The following is a 21,359-nucleotide window of genomic DNA, read 5'->3' on the forward strand; positions in this document are numbered from 1 at the left end:
GACCAGCACCCTAAGACAAATTTGCTTTGGACACCATTGGTCTTCAAGAGAATGTGAGTGGTTGTCAAATTTCTGGAAGAAACAGATAAGACATGGAGGTTTTAAAGGGGAGTCTACAAACTTTGTGTGTGCTGTGCATGCTCTGTGTGCTGAAGCATTCTGATACCTGCTGTGGGAACACAGCTAAGGTGAGAATGTGTCAGGATATGCCCAGTAACTCATCCCTTTAATTTCAGCCTCTCACCTGAATGTAGCGATAATGACCAAATTAGTGCTTATACCTCACATTCACTTTTCCTTCTCATCAATTAGCTGAGTGCTTAATACTTACTATACATGAAAGGCTGTTGTGCAACCTATATTACAGCAGCACTAAAAGTTATGGAGCTCATTATTTTGTATGTAATTACTGCATGCATTATGGCCTGACTTACCATCACGGGTCACCTCTATCACATACAGTCCTTCTTCTGAGCCAATTGCAATTCTATCTCGATCTAAGGAGGAAAAAAAGGCCATTAATTCAGCTAAGCTTGGTCTTATCTTTAAAACAGGCTGTTTGTTTTGAACAGCTGAAAAAATTTCTGCACAAACAGATTTTCACCAGCAAATCAATTTTGCTTGAATTCACACAGTCTGTCAAAAGCATGCTAAGTACCATGTTACTAAAACAACCTGCTGAACAACTCAACGGTATTATTTACTCCAAGTGGATGAAGAAACCTGAATATCAATGCAAGATTAGCATTTTTTGCCCATTATTAAATTCCTATCAAGGAATTCAGCTGAGGAATTTATTTCAAGATGTCAGTGCTCTCATTATAAAAGCCCATCTAAAAGTTCCAACCACCTTCATACACTGATAAAAGTTAAATCAAACATACCTACAATAGCAGCAGCTAAACTTGCTTTAATAAGAGGCAGTGTACTGTCATAGGCTTCTTGTGGAATATGCACAACCTGGTTCCTCAGCCTGTTTTTGTGCAGGATAGACTGCAACCCTTCTAGGATTCCAACCCACTTTCTCTTTTCATTCTCATTTTCCGTCAGGATCAGTAGAGAACAAGACTTTGAAGGCAAACCTAAGAGAGAAGCTGTCACCTTTAAACAGACAGAGACAGTGAAATTAGTTAGAGTAATAAAAGCCCTTTTTATCACACAGAACTGTGAAAATAAACTACACTTTCTCATGCAATGGAATCATGTACCCAAGAAACACATACAACACCGCTAATACTGCCACAGTGCTTCAAGAAAACAACCAAAACACAACCACTGCACAAGCCACAGTGGCTTTGTTTAAAAGTATTCAGCCTTGCTTAAATACTCTGAATCCTAACATATGGGCAGGGAATGCTACAATGATCAATACATGGCAGTAAAAGGCTCCTTCCTGCTCTGAACCCTTGTTTGTCCTGATCCCACCCACCTATAATTTACTGAGAGTGACACACATGCTTTGTGAACCAGATGCATTTAAACCCAAAGGCATTGCTATCATCAGTTCTGAATTTGTTATCTAATTTTCCAAATATTTGTCCAGGGGAAGAGCACATCATATCTGCATTCAAAGCTCTGGAGGAAAGCAATATTTGAGACTGAAGAACTGCATGCTCCCATGTCCCTCTGTTAAAAGAAAATCACTATGGCTTCACTTAATTTTCAGTTAAATCATCCCATAGATCTCAAAGCAGAATGTGCTCTACATAGAAAAACTATCCAGGAACTTCTGTTGCCTGAAGAATGCATACAGTAATTCTTAATATTTTGGGGTTTTGTACTGCATGAAGAGACTGAAGGGTTTATGGTATCATAGGAACTATACTTTCAGCCACAGACAAACAGGCCAACAGCCAGGATCAGCCCTCAGCACAGACTCTGAGTAACAACAGTTGAACAGAAAAAAAGCAACAAAAGGTGTAAAAGTGCAAATCAGAAGACTTTTAACATGGAATATCAGTTTTTCAGCCTACATGCTGTTATAAGAAAATCACTGTAAAGATGGATGTTGTGGTAATGCAACACACACACTTCCTGGAATGAATGAAACAGTAACACTCATCTTAAAGATAAAATCAATCTGAAAGTAAACTTGGGACAACAGGATGTCAAAGACAGAAGTTCAGAAGTAATATGAAAGTGGAGGTGAAGGGAGTTAGGGAAAGAGCTGAGTAGCTGATCATAGCTCTAACTATTCTGCATTAAGGTTTGTTCCTGTCTAAACTGTTACTAAGCATTAATATTTTAAAGACAGATGGAGGCATAATGGATAATGTTTAGAAAACAAAACAAAATCAGATTCCAGCAATGGTTTTCTGTTTGAAGTACCACCATGTATTACTCCTCAATCTTTTGAAGCTGGCAACTCATATATAGTCAAATGCAAGGAAAACAAGTGAGCAGTTGGTCATAATATATATTGCATTATTCATCATATAAAAATCCATTATTTGCTATGAAACTCAAGGCTTCTTAACTTGGACTGCTAAGCTGTGGGAGCACTCCACTACAGCCAACTCCTACACTATTAATAGAAATGTGAATCAATGGCAGAATTTAAGACAGTAGTGTCTGAATGTCAGCATGGCCTAACACCCAGCTTTAAAAACTGGTTACCAAGGAGAAATATTTGAATCTGAGACAAATTCTTACTCTTCTTGAATTCATGGGGAGTCAGAGGTGGGAACATGTGTTTGGCAGCATTCTATTTGTAGAACAGAATTTGCTGGGTATTGTTTTCTTTTGGTAGAATATCCAGAAGAAATGAAAATCTGTCTTTCATAGGCTACCAATATCACCATGTGTTATGTGCAATGACACATACAAAAGAAGGACCACATTTTTACACAGATGATGTGAATTAACAGTTTAAACTGTTCTGTACAAGCTACTCTATGTGACTGTGTCAGCAAGATGCAGATCTAGAACTACATAACATTGAGATGAGACTCTCCCAATCAGGTTTAGTGGTTTCCAGTTTTAGAAATCCTGCTTTTAAAGGAGGACACAGAACTGAGAAAAGAGGTGTAACTCTGCAGGTTCTCTGGTCCCCTACCTAAATGGATATATTCACACATCAAGCTTCCAGTTAATTCATCACATCTCTTTAGCAGGGGATAATCTGATCAAACCATGGAGATATTTGGTCATGTATATCCACACATGTATTTTTACAGAGGGATATTTGACAAAAATGATTTTTATTATTTAGATACCCTTTCAGTTAAAAACTGCAGGCAGAAATTACAGCAGCAAGTCAGGCAGGCTGAACTGTATGGATGCCTTGTTCTTAAATGAATGAACCATCATTCTGCACAGCATATTTTCTTCCTCAGATGTCCTTCCCTACAGTATTCTATGTTTGCTAATTTAAGAAGAGAGCAGGCAGATGGGAACTAAAAAACCCAAAAACCAAAATACAAACAAGAAGAAACTTAAGGTAAAGGTAGTGGTAAACCAAAGTATGAAAATTCACTGCAGAAAATATTTTTACAAAAAAAGCAGAAAAGCAGAGACACAGAGGCAGGCAAGTAGCAAAGACAATTCCCAAGTAAAATCCTGAAGGACCAAATGATAGGGACTGCAACTGACTGACAGATCTTTGCTTTCCATGTTTTCCTGACTTGATTCTAAATGGGTGAAGATCCGAGATGCTGAAAACAATGAGTTTCTGCATTCAAATGTAAGGGACTATAGATACTGGCTACTAATGTATTCTTTTCTAAATTTTAGAACTCCAGATTTAATATGATTCACACAAAACATAGAAATTAAGTTCCTGTTGTTAAAAACTAAATACAGCATTCAGATAGAACATATACTAAAGGGGATATTAAAGCTCAGTACATTATTTTCCCTTATTTTATTTTTTTCTCCTATACTTAAATATGAAATTAAGGGAACTAGATCAGTTTCAGAATATTCTGTTACAGCACTGGTTCCTAAAGCAAGAAAAAACAGAATCTGGTAATACCAATGGAAAAAGAGAGAAAATATACTGAATTATACTCAAGAAAATAAAAAAAGTGACAAACTTTATATACAATGAAGCAGCTAAAGAAGGAGAACTTTGTTGTCACATTCATATTTTCTGAAAAATCCCTTTGCCCAGGATTTTTCTCCTGGGAAGCTGAGAAGCCTCAGAGAAAATGAAAACAACAATTATCTCATTTGTTTCTCCCCTGTTTTGCTTATGTGGAATGTGTTTGAAGATTGTTTATCCAACAGGTGATTGTTTCTTTGGTTTTTGGTGTGAGTTGTTTTCACTCATTGGCCAATCAGTGCCAAGCTGTGTCGGGACTCTGGAGAGAGTCATGAGTTTTCATTATTATCTTTTCAGCATTGTGTAAGTATCCTTTCTCTATTCTTTAGTACAGTTTAGTATAGTATTCTTTAATATAACATAGCATCTTAAAATAATAAATTAGCATCTTAAATAATAAATTATAATAAATTTTATTATTTATTATAATAAATAATAAAAACATGGGGTCAGATTCACCATTCCTTCCTGCCACGGGGGTCCCCCAAATAAAACACTTTGTTCTTTACAGTTCAGTTCTAAGAGAAGCACCATATTGTTCTTGCACATATGTCAGCAGCCCTTGTAAATTCTTATACTTCTACATAACCTAATCAATGTTAGATCTGGACAGCATTTGCCACTATCAAAACAAACCAGTGGTATTGAACAGGTATTTTCTGTAGGAGTCAGTGCACAGCCATACCCTGAATATACACGGGATGTCTTTCCGGGTTGCGTGTATTACATCTGATGCTAGGACAGAGCTCACACAAAAATCTTCATCTCTAGTGAGAAAAGAGAACAAGAGCATCACACACAAGCACACACACAGATTATTCAACAAAATCTAGCTGGTATCACCACTGTTTCAATAGGCTGCAATCTCCTAACACCGCACAGAGGTCACAACTGCTTTGTTATGCTCTAACCATCCTTGACCCAAACAGCTCCCAAGCCTCAGTTATGTCTCTACAGCATCTGGTACGTGTACCTCAGTCCACCTGAAGCTAAGCAGGGTGGCTTTGTGTAGTTTTGGTGTCCCAACCACACCTATTCTACAATTAGAAGCAAGAATATTGCTCTTCCAGCCCAGCAGACACATTAGAAATGAATAATTCATACCTCAATGTGTAGCAAGAGAGGGGCCTTTGGAAAAAAAGAAAAATCACATAAAAAGCTCTTGGCAACATAATTATAGTTTGTGGGTTTCAAATAAGGGTTTTCAAAACAGCTAGATTTTATTCTCTATTACAGTAAAATAAACAGACATCAGAACAACTTTTGCATTTTAGAGTGCTCCACCCCAGAGGGCTTGTCTGCACTAGCCTTTTCAAACTGAATTTGACCACGTTGATCACCATAATTGCCAATTTTAGTGCAAAGATGACACTAATGTCTGAAACTTGCCCATGCTAGAATTCATAGCTGTGGTGGTTAACATCTATTAAAAACATCTGAGAACCCTCAGATGACAGCCTCAAAGGGGCAGCTACAACAAGCAGATAAAGCATGGCACAGTTGGTATATGGTATCTGGCTGAGTTGCTTCAAGCAATGTACTGATGGGAATGCTGCTATTTGCAATAGTTCCACGTTCCTGCTCCCACTGCCAGCATGTCAGAGAGCTCCCAGCACAGCCCTACTGCTGTAACCCCACCATACTGCTGTCTGGAAGAAATAGAAATCAACGTGCTTGTGAATGCAAACTTTATATTCAACACAGGTACAAAGGTGCTGTAACATTAAAAGGTACTACACTTTCTTAATATTTCCAAAAATTGAAATAAAAGAACTTCCTTGGTTACTCTGATCAACTTAAGTCTCAAATAATTGGCAGACAGTGTTCACTGGTTCAGATGGTTCCCCTTGAAGTAATAACTCCTGTTAAAAGGCAGGGTCAGAGCCATTTGCAGTGGAAATTAGTTGATGCTTTTCTGCAGGCTACTTCAATTTTTCTAACATTCCTGAATACTTATTGGCTATGGGATGATCTGTGACTCAATGTTGAGGTCAGAGTGCATGGGAAAAGCAATCTACCAATATACACTTGCTTTTTACAGGTGCAAATGGAATTCTAGGAAGAAGCATGCCAATACTGTGAATACTGGTGACTGCACTGTGAGTGACTGCAAAGTCACTTAAGTAATTTCTTGTTGAGCCAACTTGATCAGCCTAAACTCAGCTGCAGTTTAGGTACACAATACACGAATCTTCTTAGGCCACAGCTCTCAAAATCTTCTAATTTCTTGTGTACTAGGAATAAACACTCCTGTTAAGGAAACAGTAGAGAGGATTTCTACTCTGCTGTAACAATACAAACCTGAGATCCAAGACTTGACTTGCCACAACTCCAGGCTGGGTGGATTTTCCTTCAGGCACATCATATAAGAACAGTTTACAGTCACAGACAACTGCATAAGCCCTCTGCCACCCTTTCTTAACTCCTGTGGGCTTTGGGACCTGCAGGTAAATAATTGATTGCTTATTATGTGTAAACACATGCAGAAGACACAGAAAGCAGGACGTTCAGAAAAGCTTATACTTAGATCAATGGAATTAGAACACATTCTACTTGTCCTTCAAAACAGGATGAAAAATACCAAGCAATCAAGCAATCATTTTTCCTCTTTTAAGTTCAACCATCCCTTTTTACAGCTTAAAAATATATGAAGACTTGTATAAAGATATGAAGTTTGGATATTCCACCAATGCCGAAATGGTGGGACAGTTTAACTTTTTTTTTTATGCTTACATTAAAAATGACAGAAATTCTTTCTTAAACCATTCCTTTTTTTCCCCCCTGCTGCTTATGAACATTGTAGCTACTAATCTACTGACCTTCAGCTCTTGCAGTAAAACCTAGCGTTTCTCCCACATCTAAAGCAATGGAGGTTAAATAAGTTACACAGATGGCACACAAAGCCTTAAGGCTTTAGCAATATTTAGGAGATGTGTTTAAACATAGAGGTTCCAAGCTGTAGAGCTGTAAGTGAAGTTAAGTATCCTTCTCTTGTCCAAGAAGAAAGGACTGTTACCTTGACATAACCTTTGTAGGCTGTTCCTATTCCTCTTTGCACATCTACTCCAAGAGGCCTTTTGGCTTGCTCGGCGGGTATAGGGCAGACCTGAGGTGCACTATCCTTGCAGGAAACATGGCATGCAAATGAACACACTAAGTACAAAAGAGAAAATTCACAGTGAAATGTGTGTATGAGTCAATCATAAGAGGTGATTAAAATAGTCTATGCTCAGCAAATTAATTAATCACACTGAAACTGGCAGTCAAATATTGCAATAGCTCACTATGCTGAAGAAGTGAACACACCTAGATATTGTATGAGACTCTCCAAAGTGCTTTCACTTCCTCTTTTTAGCCTATTATATTCACAAAGGGCAGGAACTGAGTCAACATTTAAAGGAAAATGAGGTGGGCAGCCTTGCTGGTGTTAAGCACCAACTAATCCAGTTACAGAAGAGAAACAGTATTAATAAAGAAGGAATAAAAATTAGGGTAGTGCTAATAGGTGTTTAATTTGATCCAAGTACGCAAGAACACTGCAAAGACAAAGTAAAACTAAACTGACCAAAACCAGAAAGGGTTAAAATATTAAACACAAGCTATAGACATAAATAAAGCATAAATAAAGTAGAAACCAGGGACAAGGACTGAAATACTGTATGATGAAAGAGCCATATATGCCTATTGCCCAGAGTTCCAGTAAGTTCAAATAGGGAGCATTGAATGCTTTCTTACCATTTGCACCACTTTGTGCTGCACCAGCAAGGGACAAAGGTCTCTAGGTCTTGTCTACAGAGCACTTCACACAGAAGTACACAGAAAAACCTCATAAAGACTACAAGAACTGTAGAATGAGTTCATGTGTTATATCATCTGACCCACAGCTTAGGGGTGAGATCCTTGCACTGAGATTTTGCTTTGTTTGTCCCAGCTACCCTGCTTCTACCAGGAGGCTTGGGAAGGCAGGAAGAGAGGGGCACGAACACTCTGAGCTGTCCTGTGCTTCCTCCTAACCATATTCTCAGAAGTGGGAATCTGGCAGATATCCTAGGTACATCTTGTTCTGTAATTATGAAGTTTCAAAGGATTCCAAAAAACCTGGAAACAGCCTGCTCCTCCTCATGATGCCTGAGGGAGGAGACAGCAGAGGGGGCAGCCCAGATCACGTTGCCTGGCTTGTTCTTTGAGCTACTGTCTGCTCCCAGCAGGGCAGGGGATACCAAACAGTCATACCCACAAAGAACTGTAGGTGCTCCTCAAGATCAGGTAAGAAATTCAGCTCTTTCAGGAGGCAGCATGATTATCTGGGACTGTGGATATCAAGGTACACCAGTTACAGAATAGGGAAAATCCACAGGATAGAGTAAATTCCAGTCTTCTGTAAGTGTAGCTGTATCCACAGTCTCCAGGATTAGAAAGAGGAGGAATTGGGAAATGCAAGTGATTGAGAGGGGAACATTTGGCAAAGTTTTGTTCTACTGGAATCATCTCTATTTTTATATCAATGTGATTTTAGTTTTTTCTGTAGCAATCAAGAACTGCTGTAGATTAGGCAAAAAGGAAAACTAAAGATGCAGAGCTTAATCAAAATACACAAGACAAAAGAAGAGTGAAGCCCCTAGCTGCACTAAAGGAAAAAGACAGTTTCAAGCTTGCAAGAAGAGATGCAAAACAAGAGCTCAGAACTGTCAGCAACAGGAGACAAAAGGCAGCCCCAGGGCAAGTGCTGGCAGAGTGATAGGCTCTCCTGGGGAAGAACTGCCACCAGAAGATCTGCCAGGAAAAAAGCCCTGAAGGGCAGATGAGACAATCTACATGTGATACTGAGGGTGTCAGTGGAGAGGCTGCCACTAGCAAGAACTAAGCTGGGCACAGAAATAAAGTTATTTATACTGTAGTATGTATACTACATGGATTTATGGCCTATTTAACTGAGTTCATGTGTCTAATCAATATACAGAAAGTATTTTCAAATGAAAATACCTCCATATACTTGAACATGGAATTCAGTAGTGATGCATGCATCAGAGAAAGCATTTTAAATAAAACTAATGGACAGCAAGACAGGCTACAAGCCAAATAATAGAGCAAACAGTCCTCCTAACATATAGGGTTTATGACCAGAATAGCATAGACATAATCAGATTTATGTCACCAGATAATTACTGCAGTTTTCTCTAGTACAACAAAAGAAACCAGACCTGTCTTCCCTACTCTCTCCCCTGCACTAATGGTAATAGAATTAATTAATATTATACAATATGCAAGGAAACCACACTTCATCATACATCATCATTCTTCTAAAGAGACTTCAGGAATATGCTGTGATGCAGCAGAAAGAAAAATCATCCAGTGGCAGCCACCCCTCTCTTTCATTCCCTCCCCAGAGAAATGGTTGTCTTAAAATACATTGGGATGCTTTTGTGAGGGGCTTGCTGAAAATTTACAGAAAGTTTCACCAACTCACCGTCACAGGCATAACCTTGTCGAACTAATCCCACCATGAGAGAAGTGCAATGACTACACTGAGTGGGGCTGGTGAACGACTTGATATTGAGCTGGTGAGCTTTAGGCTGAAAGATACATTCAGGATAAAAAATAACTTCATTTTCTGGACTTGAGTAATGCAAGCACCTCCCTCCACCACCCTCCAGTGTATCGGTGTGTACATTATGAAGCCTAGGCTTTTTTTATGTAAGTACATCTTGTAGCAGGTGCTGCAGGACAACAGTAACAGTTTTATTTCCAACTCCAAAAGACAGACCCAAAACTACAACCATGTTTTGTCATCCCCTCCAACAAAACAAAACCCACTGATGTACATGTGGAAGCATTTGATTAAAAACACAGACCTAACAAAAACACAAACATGACAAACCCAAACAGGACAAGAAAACACAGAGGGCTCATTTATAAATGATATTTTTTTTTTCCTTTTTTCTTTAGAATAAGGTTAGCACAGTCCCCCTACCTTTGGTACAGCTAGAGAAATGGACTGAATGGTGGGGGAAGGAGCAGCAGGCATCCTCTGAAGCCGAATTGGTTCCTGAATCACAAGAAACTGTAATTGAGCAAAATAAGGCTGCAAGAATTTGTTTTAAGATTGGGGTGGCAAAGCTTATTGTTCTGATTTTTTTTTCCTTTTTTGAAAATTATCAAAAATTTAATCATTGTAAACATCGCCATTCTGATTTAATAGAAACAGATTGTGTTTTAAAGCACTCACAGGAAAGCCTGCACACTAACAAACAAGCAGCAATACAGAAAACATGGAAATGAGGTACATCAACATACACAAAGCCAGCAAAAAGGTTTCATTTGCAACTGTCCTCAAAGCAGGTGCAATTAACACTGAGACATTGCAAATATGCAGCATTCAATCCTGCTTCTTCATAATGAATGCTGCAGTATGTATTTATCATGAACAAGACAGAGAGACTTTCTGGTGAATTACTCTTCAGGGTAAAATAACGGGTCTCTTACTTCTTGTTGCTGCTCTGCAGTTACAACTGAAGTAGATGGTGAAACCTCTGACTTGGGACCCTGCATTTCCTGCTCACTAATAGAGCTGGTCTGCAAAAGGACAGCAAACATGTTAGATTAGATACCACATATCTGATGAAGTGTCCTTGTGTCAACAAAATGGAAACAAGACCCGATGCTGATTTCTATATGAAGTACACATACATTTAACATCCACTCTGAAAAAAGATCTTTCCTCAAAACAAACCCTGACACCCGATGGAAAAGCTGGAAGTACTGAAATGCAAAATCTCATAGTAGACAGCATAAATGCTCTAACAGCTGCATTCTCCCAGCAAGGCTGTGTCTAATCTCTTGCTTGCAGGTATGGAATGATGTTTGAGTAGCTTGGCAATCATCCCTAAAATAGCTGATTTCTCATGGTAGCTTACTACACTAGGATTTTTCTAATATACAGAAGCCAGCAAGTCTGCCACAAGAAAAAAATCTTAAAGTAGTAAAACTCAATCTTTTAAAAAATTGTTTAAGAATGATTGGCCTCTGTCATTAAAAGAATCATGTCTAATTAATCACAGTGTCTTATATTTCACTAACATTTAAAGCTAGCATCCATTACAAGCTATCTATTAATTTCACACTTAAAATTAGCAACTACTAATTGCCAGCACAAGGGGGAAGTATGCTACAATTGCAGAGCTAAAGCAGCTGGGTGTGGAAGTAGGATTCTGTATTACTGTACTTTCAGGACATCATGAAAACTGTGATTAACAAACATGAGATTAGACTTCACATCAATGATGTAATTAGCACTAAAGGCAACAAGTAATGAATCACTCACTTCCCAGCCAGTTTAGACAGGAAGACATCTCCAGTTAGCTCGCTCAATTTGTTCAGATACTTGTTATTTTTGTTTTGTTCCAAATTGATTGGAAGGGCTGGGCCATTTAAGATCAAATTGCATGATTATGTAATATGAATAATTTCAAAATACTGTGTGATTCAGCTTTAGCTATATAGTCAAACTATAAAACAGTAAGCCTCAAAGAGGTTTAGTGGATTAAGTTACAGAGAAATTAAGGAAGCAAAATATCTAGTTTTAGAGGGCCATTCTTACTAAGACAGGTCACAACAAAATAAGGACACAAAACTACTAGCAAAAACTTACTTCTTCCCAAAAGGCTAGCAGAGAAGATGTAGACGAAGAAGAAACAGAATCCTTTGTTGTAACAGATATGAGGGATAAAAACGATTGCTTATCACCCACAGGAAAACTTCAGATAGAATATTAGTTGACTAGCTAAATAAAATTTTATATGGCCAATGAAACTCATTCAAACTAAATTAACCCCAAAGCAGATGATACAAAATATCTTTATAAGTACATGTGAAAAAAAAAAAAAAGTTAATGTAAGTTATTAAGCACGGTATCAGCAATTTTAATGTAATTCATCAGAAAATGCCACCTGCATTTCCATTGAGAATATGTATTTATTTCAGGATCCATCAAATGGAACCTTATTTAGTTATGGGCTTGATATTTTACATGTTTCTGTTTTACATCTATCTGGTCCTTTTTAAAACAATGTTTTAAAATATCAAGGTCAGTAGGTAAAGCTAGTACTGAGAAAGTAGCATGAATCATGCTTCTCTCTCTTCCCTCCTTGCCACCCATAGAGCACATCCTCCTGCTTCAACAGAAAGGCAGCATAGATATTTTGTGACTGGGAACAGTAAATATACAAACTGTATGAAAATATCACAGCATGTCCAAAGGCTTTTTTCTTTTTAGCAACAGTGACAATAAAAAAAAAAAGAAAAAGAAAAAAGAGAGAGTAGACATCTCAGATAGAAAATCTAACCAGACTGATGAGGTTTTAACCTGAGCCCCTTTAACTCCACTTCATCAACAGACTGTTTCAGTTCAAGCCCTTGGTTTTATCCTAAACTGTCTATGCTTTGCAAAACAAAATTTAAAAAAAAACCCAGAAAAATCTTCAAGGATCAAGAGTTCATGAAGTAAGGAAATGTGATTCAATGTTGCATTTAACAGCTGCTTCCTGGGGGAATGCACAAATCATTTAAAGTGAAACGCCTACTTGGAGCTGTGATTTGAATGATTTGTTTTCTAAGGATCACAGGGTGTGTCATGATAAAATTATTATACCAACATCTGTGGGTCCTCTGATTCTCTTCCCAGCTCCTTCTCCTCTAACCACTCCATTAAGATCTGGAGCCAACAATTTTACAGATCTGTTTAAGCACTCCTTGAACTGTGTGAAAACTTTTCCTTGTAATAATCAGCATCTTCCAACTGCAAAGCACTTAATTCCTTATTTGTAACAGGGTGTGCCAGCATTTCCAAAAAAACTCTGAATATATTTCATCTAGCAAATGTTTGAGATTAACCTAAACAAAGACGCTAGAATGAGAAATAATTAAAGTGAACTTCTGAGAATATTTCCCAGAGGTGCCAGCTTCTCTACAAAATGCCAAGCAAACTGACAACTACTGGGCATCCAATTCTGTGCCACGCTGATTTGGCTAATATGCAAGATACCAATCTGCCATACAGTGCCTAAGAGATATTTTTACATATTAAAAATATAATTCTGTTATCTCGTTTTGTAGTTATTTTATGTAATAACTCACTCTGAAAGTCAAATCACGTGCAAGAGGAGAGGTGTTGAAATAGTCAAAAATGGAATCTTGAAAGTCTGGAAGTTTGAGACCTAAAACCAAAAGCAGAACAGGCTTAGCTAAAAGGCAACATCACAGGTTGTGTTAGAACTCTGTTAGAACACAGTAAATTTAATTACCTGAATCTGTTCTGTATTTTTCTTCCAGTTTTTTCTTCAAACCTTCCACCTCTTCCAACAGTTCTCTATTTTTTGCTTCTGATTCCTTTAATTTACTAAAGTAAAAAAATATGATCAAAATGTAATCTGAAATGTCTCAAAGGCAGGAATGCCAGTACACAAGGTTGTTAATTTCTGGTCCTACATCTCAGACTTTCAGAAAAAGCCTTTTTGTTTGTTTGTTTGTTTGTTATTTTTGGGGGGTTATGTTGGGGTTTTTTGAGGGGCATTGGGGTTTTTTAAGTGATTTTTTTTTAAGGATGATTAATTTTACTTTTCCCCTGAACAGACACCTCATTACTTGACTAGATATTTAAAACTGTACTTAAGACGTCAGCTATCCCTGCAAGTATCTGCCAAACAAAATTATTCTAAGAGTACTTTGACTTTTAATTCCCAAGAACATGTCTAACTCTCCAGTTAGTCAAAGAAATGGTAGTGAATTTGTTTTGAATTTGCTCTTACACCTTTTTTCTTTCTCAGATGCCCAAGATTTTAACTTATTAGAGCAGTCAAGTGTTTACTTGAAGGAATTTTTACAGTCCTCATTTGACTATGTAATAAATATACATATTCTATAGAATGGGATCCTTCTGACAGAGTCCAATATCCAGGCACAAGGAGCCTTTTTAAGGGAGTTGCTGCTATTCTAATCAGCAGTTTAGATCAGCACATTAATCCCCAAACAGAACCAAAACCCTCATTACCTTTCCAAAGATATGTTTGCATCTTTAACTTTCCGTAGCTCCTCTTGAACCAGTTGTTTGGCACGAATTTCTGCATCAAGGGCTGACTGTAACTCCAGCCTTGCTGACATGTCCAGCTTCTGACTGCGGCGCACCTTCCAAAGGGGATCCTGTTGCAGTAAATTGCTGAGTATTACTACAACTGTCTAAGGATATTTCTGTTCTTCCCAAAGACATAAATTAGCTTTCACACTGGTTCAGAGAATGCTCTTTTAATGCTCTTTTTATGGACAGCCTACCTGCTGCATGAAAATTAGTCTATAGTCAGTGTTCATGACACAAAAATGAAGTAATGAGCAATTTTATTATTGGTTACACCATTAACACAATATGGTGGAAACCAAAATGCTGGATTGCTGAGCATGGAAGTCAAACAGAACCCACTGGAAATGACTAGTTTTCACTGTCCAATCTAGAACTGAGTGCAAAACTTGCACAGTGATATAATGGACTTTCAAAGATGAGATAAATATCAACATTTAATGTAAAACATACTAACATAAAACATACCAAGAGTAGCAAAACCATGAGAAGACAAAAAGGAAGAAAGAATCTTGGGTCTTGAGATGCCCAAGATACCTGGAACATTTGCCTAAGCAAGTCTTATGCTTGCTAAGTAGCATATAATATATATGCTACTATATATCTAACATATGCTACATACATACAACATATGCTATACTCCAGCATACACCATGCAATTCCTCCCTACTACCCCAAAAGCCAATATTCTGAGCTTTTCTAGACATTTTTCAGTGTGGACTATGTTTCTGAAATTCCCAAATGAATACCTCTCTAGTCATGGATGAACCTGTAAATAATAGTCATGAAAATTGAGAAGCACTTTTTATGTTGAGAAGTAACTGCCTTAGTTATAGTATAAAGAATAGACAGTGTTCTTTATTCAGGCAGAAGCTAAGATAAAAATGCAAACTGCATTTGATCCAATCTTTCTTCCTGTTAAACCTCTCCATATTATAATAAAGTCTCCTGATGATGCAAACAAATGTCAGCTCACAGAAATAAAACTTTCTCTTATTCTCTCATATTCATATGTTTGGAAGGGGTGAGTAATTTTTCATGAGCATAAACCAGCAGCAGATGGATTCTGGATGGCAGACTGGTGATTGGCATTAGTGGGGATGTGGGCTCCCATGCCAAGCTGCAAATGGCTCTTCCTTTCCTTATCCAAGTGTTTTTCTCTTTGAAACCATACTCCTTCATGAGAGCTCTTCTATTAAATTTTGGGGAATTCATGTTACTACTGTATGGGAAAATTATGGCACAAAGGTCTCACTGTTCTGCATGTAAATAAAGCCAAATTCTCTGTGTGTCCCTAGTTTCTATTGGTATAAGCCAGACAGTATTTTTTCACAGAAGAAAATTTACTTTGTTGTCTCACTGTAACAGCAATTATTCAACTGTGCATAACATGGTAAGGTATATTTATGTACTCCCCTTTGAAGGTTTAAGTTATTGTTTCTTTTCTCCTCTGTAGTGTATAATATCTGTGATGGCAGATATTAGTATGAAACAACTGCCCCCTGTAATGACCAAATTCTCATCAGATTACCTAGTTGGCTTTGCAAGCAGTAGCTAAAAACTATAAAGCAGAGCAGAGGATTAATTATCTTTAGGTACAAAAATGTAGCTTCTCAGACAGGCCCAGAACATCCTGAATATTTCTTTTTTCCTTACCAGTGTTCGTGACCCCAGACTGGAACTTCTCAGCGATTCCAGTTCTTCTGTCATCTTGGAAGCTAATGCTTGGAGATAGCCACGAGCATCCTTCTCATCACTTACCCTGTTGTGCAATTACAAAAACCCATAACTTAGCAGTTTCATGGCTCACAGCACCAAATACTGTACCACCAAATTATCAGAGTGTCTGTGCTGGGTTTAGGGACATAACAGGAATGAACAGAGCAGGGAAAACTCTCCCAGCAACAGAAAACTGAATACATCCCAGATTGCCTGCCTTAAATTTTTCTTTTATCTGATTTTCTTGATTGTGGCAGTTGCTAGGGAAACTGAAACCTCCCTTTTTCCATTAGCAAGAGTTCTGCAGAGATTTGCTGTTATATGAAAATTATCTGCCTATTACTTTCTCAATTTTTGTAAGGGCTACCTTCCAGTCCTTTTTGTTTTGCACACTGGAATTCTTGCACACAGCTTGCTAGAACAGTGAATTATATAGAGAAGAAGACTGGAAGTACTAAGTGCTCTAATACAGCTAGTGAGGTTCTATATGTTAACACTGACCTTTTAAATCTTCACCACCTTCCTGAATGGATTTATCAAAATATTTCAAACTGGATTATTTAACAATCATTGTAGAGACTGAAGAAAGTTGACACCCTGACTCTGCTTTGTACTTGTTTCAGTGGCATCTGGCAATTTTAACAAAATCAGCACTCAGAAGTACCATGCTCTTGCTGGTCTCAGACACAGACAAGGCCTAGTTATGTTTAAAAAAAATTTAAAAATCCAAGCAGTTTTTCAGAAGTTGAAAGTGGCTATGTCTGGATTTCTAACCAGCACATACCATTGAATGATTTCTGCAATCTGAGCTTCCCAGTGAGCAACAGACTCCTTCTTTGCTGCTAGATCTTGGAGCTCATCTTCCAGCTGTCTGTTCTGTGCTGTTAGCTTGTCCACGAAGGAGCAGAGCTGAAACAAGAGATTCATTTCACTTGTGACTTAGCTCAGTTTAAGACTTTTTATATATGTGTATGCCTATAAACCTTTAGAATCTGAACAAACAAGACCACCCCAGGCTATCTGGATGGGCTTCCTTTTTGTGAAACTATCAGTTCACATAAAATAATTTAAAACAAAAGAAAACAAAAAAGCAAGTGTAGAGGTCAGAGAGAAACAAGGTTTAACTGTAAACCACCAGGAAGGCAGGCACTGTGTGTCAATGATTCCCTCTCTTTGCAGCCTTCATGAGGAATCAGCAAGGTGGTGTCCTCTTAATTGTGGGAATCAATCCCCCAAAGAGCAGAGTAGCAAGATGCTAAAGTTACTACGTAGCCAAATCTTAATATTTATATGGCAAAAATGAAGTTTTTAAAATTCAGATAGTGCCTGAATACTCACAGATCCTGCTCTGAACAGTGAGTAGACTACTTCAACATCAGAGACTAATGAAGTAAGAATTATATGCTTCCTGAAATAATTACCCTCTCATTTTCTGTTGTTAGTTTTTTGTTATCTTCCAAGAGCATAGATCTTTCACGCTCATATTTCTCCTTCATTGTTCCTACTGCTTCCTCCATTTCACTGTGCCTAAAGAGAAGGGCAAGAAATAGAAACACACTGTCACATTGCTGAACCTGTAGACTAGGATTTTCAAAAAGGAATAAAGAGAGTTAGGGTGAAACAGCAGCCTGCACAGGCACCCATGCATTGCAATACATACACACAACAAAAAGAAATCCATAGTGAGGGGAGCATGCCCAAAAGCTTACCTCTCTCGCTTTGTTTTCTCTAATTTATCCTTTAATATCATGATCTCTTTCTGGAGTGCAAGCTGATGGCTCTCTGAATCATGTACTTCCTTTTTCACATTTTTTACTTCCAAAACATGTGATGCTTCTCGTCGGACCAACTCCTCTTCATAAAATAAGATTTTCTTTTCCAGCTCAGACTTAACTTTGGAAAGCTCCTGCTGATGTTCCAGTGTGGCACCAGCTGCCCGGCCTCCCTGCTTCAACTGCAAAACAAGAGGAGAAGTCATTAGGGAGAAGCTATGATCTTTATATTTTGAGTATATTCTTAAAAGTCAGAATTGTCCAGTTCGTGGCATTTTGGAAAAATATTTATTTGGGCACCGAGTGATTTAAAAGGTGCCTGTCCCCAAGCATTATAAATGACTGCTCTGCTTACATGACCCAAATAAGGGGTTGAAATGGCTTGCAGAGGTAACAAATTTGGATCACATTGCTTTACTAACTGCTTAGAAATTATATAAACTGAGCATTTTCAAGACATTAGTACCCAGAAATTAAAGGCTTTCAAGCAAAAAAGGCATATAAATCTGCATGGGTTAGGTCAGATTTCTAGTAGTGCTGCAGTTTTTAAGTCTCCCACTGGTATTAACAGTTGAGTAAGCCAAACTATTGCAGCTTCTAGGCCATGAGTAAATATTTGTCAAAAACCATGTAACCTTTAGAGCTTCCAGTTCATTTTCCAGTTGTTTGGAGAAAACTTCACTGTGCTCACGGAGCTTGCGTTCTTTTGATGCTTCTGCTACGACTTCTTCAAGTTGGGCTTCCAGCTGTGAAGAGTCATTTTAGGTCATTTCAACACAAGATAACACTATCTGGATCATTCATTTCCTTTCCTCCATACGGCCTAGCAGCAAGTTTTACTTATTTCTATTTTAAGTTACACCACTATAACAACCATCTCAGAATGTCATGATAATTGTTTTGCCTTCAGTGATTCAGGCATCCATCTGTCACATGCAGAGAACTATTATTTTATGACTCTTTGTACTGATGTGAACCACATCAAGCTCATTCAGGGATAACTGCACAGCTTCTATTACAGAAAAGAGAAGGAAATGGCACTAAAAAGACACTGCAGCTGAGAAAGAGAAAAGTCTCCCACATTTACAGGTCAGCTCCACGGCTCAGTATCTAAGTAAGGCAGCTTAAAAATATCAACCTTTAAACCAAATTACTGCAAAACACTTTAAATATGAACACTGAATATTTTTACTTTGCAATTATGGAACAAAATAAGCTTGATCATCCATTTATTGACTTCAGAAAGCTTATCAGAAAGACAATTTAGATTTAGTGGCAACTAAGGCAACTGCTGGAATTGAAGCAATAGCAGCACAGTTTCATACCATGACAGGAAAAGTAAGATTTGTTTTTCTATGTTCAAATTAAACTAGCAAAGCTGTTTTTAAAAGGATTGTACTTAGAACTGTGGGACAAGATAATGAACTTCTAGACTGTGCACTGAATAGAAGATTGATACAACTGTTATGAAAGGGAGTACAGAGGAATTTTTAAGAACAAAGACAGGAGATTTTTAAAGCTCTGCATGAAAGCATTTAACTGCATTAGCAACAACACTTGAATGCCTGCTGCACTCTGCTGTAGAGATGAGATGCCACACCAATTCATCAATTCCTAGTTGACTATCATATCTTGTTCATGGAGAAAGGCTTTAGAAACTTCATCATCTACTACATTTTCATAGCCTACCCTTCAATTTGCCAGAAGTTTCCTAGCCTATAGAGCTATTGAATTTCTCTTCTCTTTCACCCAGAGCATGCAGAAAACATTATGATTTTTCAGTGATTAAAACACTCCAGATTAACCACAGAAATTTTTCTTATATTCTCTTCTGGCTATCCACTTCATCTCATGTAAAATTATAAATTGCCTAGAATACTAATTGGAAATTAGCTTGCTTAAAGATATTACTCTTACAATGACTTAAATACAGAGGAAGGAAAACCACGTATTTAGTTTTGTATCACTATTCCTCATTTCAGCTGAAGAGAAACATTCAGTTAAAAAAACAGTGAAGTCAGAATACTCCAACCTCAGAGCACATGAAGACATTCACTGAGCTTTATAGGTTTCAAGCTGACTATGAGTCAAGCCTCTACAAGAATCCAAACACCAGAACTAATAAACTGGGCATACAGCAAGAACACTTTCCTCAAGATTCAAATCAGTCTGAGTGCAAATAAAAACCCCACAAGAACTCCCAGAAGACACTCCCAATTTTTCCATACAATCACACAGGAGATTCTGGGTAAGCAGCAGCTGCAACCCATGAGTGCTAGCTGTTTTATCAAGCTACCTCTTTTCTCAGCTTCTCAGATTTTCGGACGTCCTGGCGCAGAGCGTCGATTCTCTGCATGCTCACTTCCAGCTCCTCCTCTTTGTCGCGGAGTTGCCGGGACAGCTTCTGCTTTTGGGAGCGCAGGTCCCCCATCCTCTCACTGAGCTCAGAGAACTCCTGCACAGCCAGCTTCCTTTGTTGGTGGGCATCCCTCAGCTCTTTGGACTGCATCTTTAATCTCTCTGAGGCTTCTACAAGTTGCTGGTTTCAAAAAGAAAAAAAAAAAAAAAGAGTAATTTGAACTCCATATATTCTTTCCAAGAAGAAACTGGACCTACATAAGCTTGTTTTGACCACCCCATGTAACTACTAAAGATTTCTAATTCTCAATTTACACAATTGTTTAGCTAGGCAGCTGCAGTGACATACAAAGACAGCTATCACTCTGCTTCTAGTGTGTCAGCTCCAAAGATACCTTTGGTATCCCAGAAGTCTTTCTTATAAATGTGACCACACAAGGTCACCTCACTTCCAAATAATTTGATTTTACATTACCACCATGTACCTGCACATTTGAAATCTTGTTTAAAGGAATGCTTCAGAAGACAGGAAATCAGGAGCAACATCAAATACATTGTACCAGCACTGAGAGGCTCCAGCAAATGTGAGATTTTTCAGAAAACTGAGGAAAATTCCTTAAAACAAATTTTGAAACCCTTAATACTTTAACTGAAAGTATAAAAACTATTTTCTTTACAGAAAGTAGTTCACAAAAATTAATGGGATCAAAATACAAATGGAATGTTTGACATAAAATCATTTGAGAGTTGGAGGAAAAAATAAGAAAAAGAGCAGAATGACACAACAAAATAAATGTATACTGTGGAAGGGAATTCTAAAAATTTCTGCCATCAGTAGGAGCATTACAGGAAGATTAAATTCCCAAAAAGCAGGTACTCAGACCAGAAGATCCACCTTCTCTGCTACTTATACACTCTGGCAAATAATCCCTACCACTGGTTAACAGACCGAAGAGAGACTGTTAAATTCTAGTGTAGAAACAGCCCAGAAATTCTGGCCCATGCATTACTTTTGGATCCATATGAATGCTCAGGAACAATATGGCTGGTAGACTTTTGCAAAACTAGTTATTCCAACATAGGTAGCTTTTTTTACTATTATTGAAAGTGGTAGGTAGTATATGCAAATCCCTATTTACTTTACTACAAAATATGTTGCTGACTTAAAAATGAAATACTGCTAAATTTCAGGAAGCAAACAAAGGGATAATTTATACAGCAGCAAATAAACTCAATGATTACAGAGAAGTCATCATTAACCTTGAGCAATAATTAACCTTTTGGTATAAAGAAAGAGTAAATGGGCTCTTTCAATGAGCTCTGCTAACTTCTGTGCAAAGAT

The 21,359-nt window shown here is 37.8% G+C and overlaps 1 protein-coding gene across 10 annotated transcripts in view; it reads right to left on the bottom strand.

Moving 5' to 3' along the window:
• The window catches only part of CDC42BPB (CDC42 binding protein kinase beta), a 91,343-nt gene that overhangs the window by 11,189 nt on the left and 58,795 nt on the right, over positions 1 to 21,359 (bottom strand). For 4 of the 10 annotated variants that reach the window (XM_077180724.1, XM_077180725.1, XM_077180723.1 and 1 more), the window contains exons 13-30: positions 19,956 to 20,198; positions 18,295 to 18,405; positions 17,597 to 17,841; positions 17,309 to 17,414; positions 16,672 to 16,796; positions 15,825 to 15,930; positions 14,088 to 14,236; positions 13,342 to 13,436; positions 13,175 to 13,254; positions 11,691 to 11,741; positions 10,526 to 10,615; positions 10,014 to 10,088; positions 9,510 to 9,615; positions 7,059 to 7,195; positions 6,344 to 6,483; positions 4,728 to 4,809; positions 885 to 1,101; positions 435 to 497 (exon numbers count right to left, since the gene is read on the bottom strand). In XM_077180724.1, the coding sequence (XP_077036839.1) occupies positions 435 to 497; positions 885 to 1,101; positions 4,728 to 4,809; positions 6,344 to 6,483; positions 7,059 to 7,195; positions 9,510 to 9,615; positions 10,014 to 10,088; positions 10,526 to 10,615; positions 11,691 to 11,741; positions 13,175 to 13,254; positions 13,342 to 13,436; positions 14,088 to 14,236; positions 15,825 to 15,930; positions 16,672 to 16,796; positions 17,309 to 17,414; positions 17,597 to 17,841; positions 18,295 to 18,405; positions 19,956 to 20,198 (2,221 nt within the window). The remainder of the gene's footprint in view (positions 1 to 434; positions 498 to 884; positions 1,102 to 4,727; positions 4,810 to 6,343; positions 6,484 to 7,058; positions 7,196 to 9,509; positions 9,616 to 10,013; positions 10,089 to 10,525; positions 10,616 to 11,690; positions 11,742 to 13,174; positions 13,255 to 13,341; positions 13,437 to 14,087; positions 14,237 to 15,824; positions 15,931 to 16,671; positions 16,797 to 17,308; positions 17,415 to 17,596; positions 17,842 to 18,294; positions 18,406 to 19,955; positions 20,199 to 21,359) is intronic. The other 6 variants (XM_077180726.1, XM_054634231.2, XM_054634230.2 and 3 more) reach the window with 3 other exon arrangements.

This window comes from Agelaius phoeniceus, chromosome 6, assembly GCF_051311805.1.
Source record: "Agelaius phoeniceus isolate bAgePho1 chromosome 6, bAgePho1.hap1, whole genome shotgun sequence".
Classification (NCBI taxonomy): Eukaryota; Metazoa; Chordata; class Aves; order Passeriformes; family Icteridae; genus Agelaius; species Agelaius phoeniceus.